This window comes from Nerophis lumbriciformis, linkage group LG01, assembly GCF_033978685.3.
Source record: "Nerophis lumbriciformis linkage group LG01, RoL_Nlum_v2.1, whole genome shotgun sequence".
NCBI lineage: Eukaryota > Metazoa > Chordata > Actinopteri > Syngnathiformes > Syngnathidae > Nerophis > Nerophis lumbriciformis.
In genome coordinates this window covers 53,045,936-53,057,532 of record NC_084548.2, presented here as the reverse complement: position 1 = coordinate 53,057,532, position 11,597 = coordinate 53,045,936, and the positions used below count along the sequence as shown (strand labels likewise).

Here is an 11,597-nt window from a genome sequence, read left to right as displayed (position 1 = left end):
GTTGTTAAAAGGAAAGGCCATGTAACACAGTGGTGAACACGCCCTTTCCCAACTACTTTGGCACATGTTGCAGCCATGAAATTCTAAGTTAATTATTATTTGCAAAAAAAAAAAAAATTTATGAGTTTGAACATCAAATATATTGTCTTTGTAGCGCATTCAATTGAATATGGGTTGAAAATGATTTGCAAATCATTGTATTCTGTTTTTATTTACATCTAACACAATTTCCCAACTCATATGGAAACGGGGTTTGTACATAGTGAAACCCAACATCTAAGTTACTTTTAAACCAGTGTTGCCCAAGGACACAACGGCAGTGACTAGGATGGCGGAAGCTGGAATCGAACCTGGAACCCTCAAGTTGCTGGCATGGCCACTCTACCCTGGGGCGGCATAGCTCGGTCTGGGCCTATTGATGCCAAAAAAATGGTATTACCCGCCTTTTCGACCAGGGTTGTTCTTAATGGCTTCGTAAAAACCCGGAAATTCAAAACAATGTTTGAGGCTTCGAGACTCTGCTCTCAAAAGTGGAGCAAAAGAGTGAGACGATAGATATTTTACAAACTGACATACTGTTACATGATTGAAGATGTAAACTAAATAAAAAAATAAAAAAACGCATAAGATTGTTACTCACCATTGGTCATGTCCGTGCCGCTGAGAGAGGGACAGAGAGAGAGAGAGAGAGGGGGGGGGGGGGGAAAGGGAGAGAGAGCGCGCGCTCTAACAGGTGTGCGGAAACACGGCGGTCTGTCCAGTGGAAGAGTGGACATCCACATCGCGCACATCCCTCTTTCGGACCTACTTTTAAAAGTGCTTTTTCGACCACGCTTCACTCGATATCATGGTCGTTTTATAGTACCTTCCTACCCGGACACACACAAATGAGCATTTTGCGCTAATTGAGAGTCTCGTGCCACACTCTTGTGTCTGTGGAATTTACAACAAGCAAAGGTAAGGAGATTTTCACCTTCTCAGCTAAAAATGTTTGTCATTCATGAAAAATAATATTGTGTAAAACACTTAAATATGACTGTAATGGGTGTTACCAAATTAGTTATTCATATTGAAAACATTTACTTGCATTTTACATTTTAGTGATTTTTTTAATGAATTCTGTATTACATTAGTGCAGGCTTTGATGTTTTTGCCATCTCCCTCCAATCCAGATATAAACCAAAGAGGAGGAATCTAACCATTACTGGACAGAAGAAACAACGATGACGTTGTCAAAGAGAAGATTGCTGGTCAACTTTCGTCACATGTAGTCACACCCTTCATTAGGGCGGCTTTCATGCAAAAGTATTTGTAAACAACATAATCTGCAGCTTCTCATTAAGTGAGTCTGGCAGTGGTACCCACTTTAACTTAATTTCCATGCAAACAACTTGCCAAGTTGTTAAACAGTAAAACAGGACTTCATCAGAATGTATTTGTTGTAGGCCCAAATATTTATGACCTTAACTCCACAGTTTGTAAAAGTTTAAGCTTTGTAATCATTGTTTAGATTTTTATTTTTTTTTAATCTCCAGTGAACATCACCATCATTTTTCTTGGACGCTTTCATCTGCTTGCGTCCCTCTGGCAGTCTGCCATTTGGCCAAGCTCATCTCTCAGTCCACTTTACCCCCCCGTCTTCCTTTCCACAAAAACGGTCCGCTGAGAGGCTTCAACCTGGCGGGCACCATTCCAGTCAAGGGGGAAGAGGACTTCCTGACGCTGGCCGCTTCCCGGCTCAGCCGTAGGAAACGTGTAATTGGAGCGGCCGTAGGCGTAGCCATGGTTCTCATTCTGCTGGTGGCCATTCCCCTGCTGGTCCACACATCCAAAGGAGGGAAATCAGGAAGTGACGGCAGCCATTATGAAATGCTGGGAAGCTGCAGGATGGTTTGTGATCCTTACGCCACCTCACAGCCAGGCCAGGAGTTGACAGCTGTGTCTCCGCCGCCCCAGGATTACTCTGGGAAGAAGATCAAGTCAGGCATACGGGGTCCTCCGGGAATCCCTGGCCCCATAGGAGCGCGTGGGCCCCCTGGGGAGCCAGGCAAGCCAGGGCCGCAAGGTCCGCCAGGTCCAGGTCCTGGTGGCTACTCTCCCTCCCTCTACACTCCCAAAATTGCCTTTTACGCAGGGCTCCGCAAGCAGCACGAGGGCAGTGAGATACTGAAGTTTGACGACGTGGTAACCAACGTAGGCAACTACTACGAGCCCAGTACTGGCAAGTTTACCTGTCCACTGCCTGGCATTTACTTTTTCACCTACCACGTGCTCATGAGAGGTGGGGACGGCACCAGCATGTGGGCGGACCTGAAGAAGAACGGACTGGTTAGTAAAATGTGTGCGTGTGTAGGGATGCAACGATTATAGATTTTGACTATACGATTATAGTCTGACTAATAATCACGGTTTCACGATTATTATGCATTGATGAATTTCACAACAAAAAAACTATAAAATCACACGGACATTATTTAGAGATTTGGATGTGTTATTTTATTTACTAATATTGGAAAAACAGTAATCAAATCATAACATTAAAGAAACAGTACAAAATAATACATATCAACAAGAATATTGACTATTCGATTTAAAAACAATAATTTTTCACAAATTTTTACTAGGGATTGCTGATCAGTCGGCAACTGATCAGTATTGGCCCATTTTTTTGAAAAAGTATGTGATGGCTAATGCCGATTAATGCCTTTTAACGCTGATCCCCTCTGGTTGACAGTATTTATTTTTAGTCTCCTAACTGACAAGCGGCTAGCAGCTCCATACACAGTGTATAGAGTCACTCCCCTGAGCTAATAATATTAACCTCCGTTACGGCAAATAACCTGCAATTCTTAGTATCTTAAATAGCATTGCCATGTAACATTATCACTGGAGGACACACCTAAACATTACACAAGTGCTCAAACATTTTTTTTTGTAATACAAGAGAATAAGGAACTGTTTTAAATATTGTGTTGCTATGTTTACACCGTCAATAGCACTCACCATAAACAAATTGAAAAGTTTGGATGTATTAGAGCCTTTATCCTTTCTTTTGGCAGGTTTGGCAAATGGATGCGTCATTGTCTTTATTGACTCCCTGGTCATATTTTAAGTACCTGAAATGTTCCCACACTGCCGACTGCAGCTTTTGTTCGAGTGGTAAAGGTTTGCTGCTTGTCCTGCTGCCATTTTTTAAGCTAATAGCATACTAGCGTGTCTCTCAATAGGTGCGTATAAGTGCGTGCACCACTGGTGTGACTTTGTTTTCATTCTGTGCAGGTCGTGTCGAAGATAACATACCAGCATAATGTCTGTTTAAACACAGGGTGTAGTGGAGCTTTTGTTATTGAAAAATCGTGACGCTTTTAATCACGGTTAATAGTAAAACTGGTTAATCGTTGCATCCCTATGCGTATGTGGAATGCATGGAAGTTTATGTACAATAATGTTTATCTGTGGATATATGCTCATATACACACTTTGCTCTCTACTACTGACTCACGTTCACCTACAACATTGTGCTCCTCACATTCAGAGCACATTCCACTTAGCAGGTGGCCACATGACAGACGAGAAATGAAAGCACAATCTACCTCCTCATTAAAAGGGGGATTCATACAGTCCACTGTCGCCGGCCACCTATATTTGCATTTGCAGATGTGCTGTGGCTAAATGACAAGTGGCAGAATGCAGTCGCCACCAAAAAGGAAACTGTCTAATTAGCGGGGATCACACACACACATAGCTTGATTATCGCCTAAACAGAAGTGCAAAAGAGCACCGGAGAGACGTCCGTCACTACGTGGACCAGTCAGTTGACACCTCGGCTAAATTAATAATAAATGCAAAATTGACAGTCCACTCATCCACTACTGCATTCTCCAGACACTAATTAAAGACAAAGGGTCTGAAAGGGGGAAGAGGCAGGATAAATCACTGCCGTCTCATCACAGGACTCCAAATTCAGCTTTTTTCACCTCCATGCATTCATCATGCAGGCATATTTACTCAAATATCTAAACATGTGGCAAACCAACGACGATAGAGCGATCATCTATTGCATTATTTTAAGAAATAATAGGAGGTGTTTGAAATCTTTAGTCCTTGGCATCATTTTGCAATAGCATCTAAGCTTAAAATATTCCATCTAATGTCCAATATTGTCATTCAAGTCATCCTTACCTGCTAAATATTTGAAATATTTTAAATCAGATCCCACTATACCTCCCTGTTCTATAAACCCCACACCCTGCTTGTTTATTGATTGTCCATTAACTATATTTTCGGTCAACTCAATTATTCAACTTCACTAAGGTTCATCTGACACACGTCAGGTGGCCTCTTTAAACATTTCCGTTAATAAAGGGCTCGCCTAACAGGGCTCGACAGAAAGCAAGCTGCTGGGCGGGGAAGGAAAAAAAGGGGTTGTGAGGCTGCAGAATACTTGATCATATTTGTAGATATATCAAAGCCCGCAGGCTAGTGGCTAGTCAGCCTGGGGCGGTGGCATGGGTTTAAAAAATGGTGCTATGCTTGACAGGTTGCATTGCTGAATCAAACTGTTTTTTTCATTATTGCCAAAGGTGCTTGGGCTTTATTTGTTGGCCACCTACGCTTAAACACAGGGATCCCCTTTCCTTACATTCTGTTTGGGTTCTAACATCTATAGCTTAACAAACACACAAGACATGCAGAGTGAGTGAGAATGAATGAAAAGCAAGTGGCTTGACATGACAGGGACATGCTGAGATGTCCAGTTGGAGTGTATGAAAGGGAGGGGGCAAGAAGACAAGTGAGTTGATGGCAATATGGGAGTAGGGGGTGAAGCAGAAGAAGATAGATGACTTAATGGAGATTTGGAGACGGTAGGCTGGTAGACGAGGCATCGGGGAGGCTGGCAGTGAAGGCCGGGACCGGCTCAGGCGCGGTGACCAATGGACGTCCACTCAGCACGTCTCGCCATGACAAGTCGTCAAGGTCGACTAGAAGAAGACAACAACACAACTGTGGATGCTGCACAAAAGCCAATGATTCTGGTTCATAGTAGCTCGTATCTTGTCTTCTCACAAGAATGGTACTACAGTACTTCAACTTTCAAATAATTTGAAATACGAGCAGTCTTTTAAGTTTTTGTTATGCTTTAAGTTGCGAGCATACCTAGAGTAACAAGCATTTTCACTGTCGGTTGAAGTAATATGTGTGTCAATTGAGCAATAGAGAGTTAATATATTGTTACCCTTTGCTGCTTCTGTTTTGTGTACACAACAACCATATCTAAGTTTTGATTCGACCATTAACGTTTGTGTTTGAACGCCGCTCAGACATTGACTGAATCCTGCCCTCCAACCATCGGAACCAAGAAAGTTAGTGCAAAGAAGATAACTCGGAAAACCAAATAAGAGAAACAAACCATTAAAAATATGCAGCCTACCTGGCAGGTCTTCCCCGTAGAATTTGTCCACATCACACAAGCTGCAGCCAGCACAAATGTCCAAAGGACAAACATTTATCCATAAAAATATTGACAAGCTGCATTGGCATTAACATTTATATTTTGATTTAACATTTAGGTTTAGATTTAACATTAAGCTTGGATTTAACATTTAGCGCTCACATGTAGATTTAGATTCGAGATTTAGATTTTAATTTAACATTTAGGTTTAGATTAAACATTTAGATTTCTACTTAATATTTAGATTCAATATATAGATTTAGATTCAATATATATTTTTATATTCAAGATTTAGGTTTAGATATAACATTTAGATTCAAGATTTGGATTTATGTTTAACATTTACATATAATATTTAGAGTCGACATTTAATTTAAACTGAAATGTGATGAAAATGAGCTAAATGGGAGAAAGGTGAGTTAGATCTGAGAAATATATCCGCTAGAAAAATATGACTGAACTCTTACATTTGGCACCGCATACGGGGCTGCATTGACGTATGCAGTTCTGAGCGTGGTTGTGGAACACAATGTGCTCGCAAGTTGAGGTATACTGTACTTGCACATATACTACCAGTCAGGCCTTGGTCTACATCTTCTCATTTAATAAAATGGGAAAAGTGTGCCCAAATGTTTGACTTGTACCTTACTATGTTATTTTCAGCAACAAGTGTCACTGTGTCAGCTCAAACCAACCCTGCTGTTATACATCCCACTAACATCTAAAGTTTTTCTGAAATTTCCCCAAATAGTTGAGCAAAATTTTAATTTTAGAGTCCAGATGTCAACACATGTCACAAGAGCCCAGTTCATCAAGTATCTAAGGATTGCATGCACCTTTTTTATTTTGAGGATTATTATTATTATCTTTTCCATTACTTAATTTGTGAAAATTGTTACTTAATCTAAACAAACTGGAGGTTTGTGTTGGACCTTAGAGGTTCTACTAAAATGTAGGGGTGCTCCAGAAAATCGATTCCCGTCTGAATTTTGATTCTTATTTATACCGATTCTAAATTAGTTCATAAGAGAAAAAAAAAAAAAGTATTTTACATTTTTTTTAAGAATCTCTGGGGCGGTATAGCTCGGTTGGTAGAGTGGCCGTGCCAGCAACTTGAGGGTTCCAGGTCCGATCCCCGCTTCCGTCATCCTAGTCACTGCTGTGTCCTTGGGCAAGACACTTTACCCACCTTCTCCCAGTGCCACCCACACTGCTTTAAATGTCCATCCATCCATTTTCTACCGCTTATTCCCTTCGGGGTCGCGGGGGGCGCTGGAGCCTATCTCAGCTACAATCGGGCGGAAGGCGGGGTACACCCTGGACAAGTGGCCACCTCATCGCAGGGCCAACACAGAATAGACAGACAACATTCACACTCACATTCACACACTAGGGCCAATTTAGTGTTGCCAATCAACCTATCCCCAGGTTCATGTCTTTGGAGGTGGGAGGAAGCCGGAGTACCCGGAGGGAACCCACGCAGTCACGGGGAGAACATGCCAACTCCACACAGAAAGATCCCGAGGCCGGGATTGAACTCACGACTACTCACTAACTTAGATATTGGGTTTCACTATGTAAAAGGGCTTTGAGTTACTAGAGAAAAGCGCTATATAAATATAATTAACAATTCACATTATTTTTAGAACAATGTGTTTAGGCCATTTCCACGCTTACTTGCTGCTCGTATACATTACACGTCAGCAGCCAAGAGGAGCTTTTGTAGCCTGTAATCTACTTTGAAAACGTTTTATTATCATTTTGTACCAAATAATACATTGCGAGAATTGGTTTGAATCAAGAATCGTGTTGAATCGAATCAGAATTGAATTGTCACTCCAAGAATCGGAATCAAATCGTGGTTTGCTGTGAAATTCACATTTCTACTCTACTGTACAATATTTTTTCAAGGCTTATTATTATTATTGTTGTCATACTAAATTATACCTAGTATTGTTATAGTCACAAATTGTTAACAGCTATGATCTAGGAGCATTAGAAGTATCTGAAAATGTCCAATTAAATGATCTATCATACATTAAAATTTCAATCTGAAGACACAAATACTACTTGATATTAGGGATGTCCCGATCCAGGTTTTTGCACTTCCGATCCGATACCGATATTGTTTTTGCATTTCTGATCCGATACCGATACTGACCGATACTGGCCTATCCGAGCATGTATTAAAGTTATTTAGCCTACTTAGTTGTCAGAATCATGTTGAAAAGGGTTTTAGTACTCTTGATAACAACTAGCCAGCTGAATTAGGGGAGTTTGAATAATACACAATGGTTGGTAACAAGAAACTGACATGTTTATTCAAGGATAAACACAAAATAGACAAAATTATACATGACAAACAGAAATGGCATCATTGAACTAGGGCTGGGCGATATGGCCTTTTTTTAATATTCCGATATTTTAAGGCCATATTGCGATACACAATATATATCTCGATATTTTGCCTTAGCCTTGAATGAACACTTGATGCATATAATCACAGCAGTATGATGATTCTATGTGTTTTGATTGATTGATTGAGACTTTTATTAGTAGGTTGCACAGTGAAGTACATATTCCGTACAATTGACCACTAAATGGTAACACCCGAATAAGTTTTTCAACTTGTTTAAGTCGGGGTCCACTTAAATTGATTCATGATACAGATATATACTATCATCATAATACAGTCATCACACAAGATAATCACATTGAATTATTTACATTATTTATAATCCAGGGTGTGGAGGGGGGGCGCCGGATGTAAGTGTCAAAAAGACAGCCAAAAGAGTTTGATATGAGAATAAATCTAAAGTTAAAATATAGGGTAGAAATGCACCCATTTGCAGGAAATGTAGTCTTGATTTTCAAAATTTTCTTTCAAGGCTTGCATGTCTACATTAGAACATTCTTCTTCATACTGCATTAATATATGCTACTTTTAAACTTTCATGCAGAGATTTTTTTTAAATGTCTCAAAAAAAAAATCAGTGTTGACAGCTAGATTTTTGTGGACATGTTACATAAATATTGATGTTAAAGATTTATTTATTTGTGAATAAATGTTTGGAATTAAGTTCATGAATCCAGATGGATCTCTATGACAATCCCCAAAGAAGGCACTTTAAGTTGATGATTACTTCTATGTGTAGAAATCTTTATTTATAATTGAATCACTTGTTTATTTTTCAACAAGTTTTTAGTTATGTTTATATCTTTTTTTCCAAATAGTTCAAGAAAGACCACAACAAATTAGCAATATTTTACACTGTTATACAATACATGGTGTTTACGTGACGTCACACATCCGGGTTATCCCGGGTCATCCGCCATCTTGGGAGGCAAACAAAACACACCTGGCCTAGTTGACACGCTTCACGACACATTCTTTTCAAGGAATTCGCCGCGTTTATCGATAGTTAGTCGCCTTCTGCGCGCACATTAAGCATGGATGTATCGTTAGCACCCACTGCGTCCGGGCTTTGGCGGCGAGGCGCACAACTACGGGCGGAAATTTGCCATCCTTGTTAGCGTGGGTTAGCTTGTAGCCGAAGCTATCCCTTAGCATATGCTAGTCGTCGTAGCATCTTTGCAAAAAAAGGAAACACGGCACATGAAAACATGAACAAACATGGCATCCAAGTGTTTCATATATAAACAACTTTACCTGGGCGGGTTCGGGCGATCACCCATCATCCCAGGCGAAAATACACAGGCAGTGCTAATGCTGCTAGCGAGAGCCGACAGACTGACCGGGCGATGGGCTGGACACGCACCGTCCCACAGTCCCGCTCCAATGGAGGTACTTTACCTTGATCCTCTGCTGGTCGCAACGGAGACGGCGGTTAGGAGTTATCCTATGTTTGGGGAGCTAAGTGCGGGGGGGGGGGCTACCTCCAGCTCGGTGCGAGCAGCGGCGCAATGTCGGCCTCCGGCAGCCAAGTCAGCTCCCGCGTCCCTCAAAGTCCCATCAACAACAACACGCTGCTGTGTAGAAGCGATGGCGTGTGGCGATATGACATTCCACCATTAGGTCCTGGATGCTGCTTCCTCTCAGGTGTAATTGACGAGGTAGTTCAAAATGTCTATGTACGTTATGGCCGGGAGGCATTTGTGGTCATACGTGAAACTTTGTTTCGGCACTTCGTACGGGTCAACGCCTATGCATTGTGTCTTCTGGTTGTATCTTTCCAACGTCTGGTTGTCCAAGCCTTCTTTATACTTCTTTTTTGCTGGTTTCTCGGCCATTATGCATACGTTTGTGAACGGGTTCGTATATATGAATTTGCTGATGTTGTACCGGTGCGCTTGCCTTTCAAAATGGCGGATCGCGCGGAGCATCATGGGAAATCAGTCGGGCGTGAAAACTATGTATTTAATAAATCAGAAACTGATGACATAGTGCTGTATTTGACTTCTTTATCTCTTTTTTTCAACCAAAAATGCTTTGTTCTGATTAGGGGGTACTTGAATTAAAAAAAATTTCACAAAGGGTACATCACTGAAAAAAGGTTGAGAACCACTGCCTTAGAGGGAGCGTTGCTCGCACGGCTGCGCTAGCATGACAGCTAACGTTAGCCATGCTGCTACCTCTCTGCTCGGGGAGGACGTATACGTATGTGACGTATGACGTGACAGTATGTGACGTGTGTAAGAAGGTGCGCTTGCTGTCTGTGAGAAGCACAGACACAGGAAAGAGTGAGAAGAGCCTGTCGTGTAATGCCAGCAGCTAAAAGCAACTGCGTAAGAATTCACAGACCTGTGGATGTGTTGAAGGTGTGCTGGAAAATGCGGAACGGAAATTACGGAGCAGCAGAAAAGTGGAATGTATTATTTAAATCAGTGCGTTGGAAAACACGGACCAGAGTTTTTTTTAAACTGGATCTGGATCGGCATTTTCCCATGCCTTGCCGATACGCAATTTTTGGCAAATATCGGCAGCCGATCCGATCCAAATATCGGATCGGGACATCCCTACTTGATATAATCATTTGTTGCCATTTAAATTTAATATAAATATAGCTTCTGACCAAGCATAAAGTGTGATATTGTCTACTGAGAGGTTTTCAAATTTGAATTAGTTAAGCTATCCTCAATGTGCCCCCCAAATTGTACAAAAATAGGAACAACTCAAGCAAAAATTGTAGAATAAATGCATTGCATTTTTCTTTGTCCAAAATGCTGCTATAAGGTCTCGTGAGAACACAACGTGTGTGTAACGAGTAGTTAGTAATGTGATGCCAGCGTCTAAGGAGGATGTGCTGACCGCGGTAGGGCTTCCATGGGATTCCCATAGATCCAATACCTATTACATTCCCTAAATCCCCACTCTGTGAAGCTGACATGCTCACACCTCAATCTAACTTTCACAAATCATTGCAGCCTGACAGGGCTTCAGAGTCTGGGGATTTGTGATTGAAGAGCACACGTCTCACTTCAGTTGCTTCCATGTTGGTGACAAGATACAATCAAATAACATGGCATTGCAGTGTAAATGTTAACATTGCTAAAGACTATCCTTACTGTAACCGCAATTTGCTTTGCTTTTTGTACAGTTTAATTAGGTCTTCATAATAAATACTTTGCATAAAACACCAGATATTTACTTAAAGAGTCCACTAAGGTGGCTTAGTTGTGTTGTATACCTTTCACATTAATTTCCAATACATTTGAATTAGGAAGAATCGTCATGTTTCTTTCTTTCTTGTGTCTGAATTGTGGTATTCTGTCATGTAGTAGACACAACTCTCACAATGGCTGTGGGGCATTTGGCTACAGTTTTTTTTTTTAACAATTGGAATTGTAGGTATTTTTGTTGCCGTTGATATGGAAATCTATTTGGGAGTGGCTTGTTTCCAAAGAGGAAGAACCTACAGAGACTCATCTCTGACAGATTTAATTAAACATCGTTTGTTGGTACCTGGAATCTGGTGCAACATATTAAAACGTTCCTTTCTGTTATGACCAACCCCTCCTTCTCCCTGAAAGAAAACAAAAATTTTATGAGCACAATTTCCATAAGTGAAGTCATTATTGAAATGTTTCTCTTATGGCTATTTTGATATTATTATCGGGGACAGAAATCTGACAACTTACAATTTGATTCCGATTGTTAAGGTGACAATTCGATTCAGAATCACTT

The 11,597-nt window shown here is 40.9% G+C and overlaps 1 protein-coding gene across 2 annotated transcripts in view; it reads left to right on the top strand.

Moving 5' to 3' along the window:
• Positions 1–768: 768 nt before the first annotated feature.
• Positions 769–11,597, top strand: part of c1ql4a (complement component 1, q subcomponent-like 4) — a 30,747-nt gene continuing 19,918 nt past the window's right edge. The window contains exons 1-2 of one of the 2 annotated variants that reach the window (XM_061971926.2): positions 769–957; positions 1,173–2,328. In XM_061971926.2, the coding sequence (XP_061827910.1) occupies positions 1,783–2,328 (546 nt within the window). In that variant the 5' untranslated portion in view covers positions 769–957; positions 1,173–1,782. Of the gene's footprint in view, positions 958–1,172; positions 2,329–11,597 lie in introns of those variants that run through there. The other variant, XM_061971931.2, reaches the window with a different exon arrangement.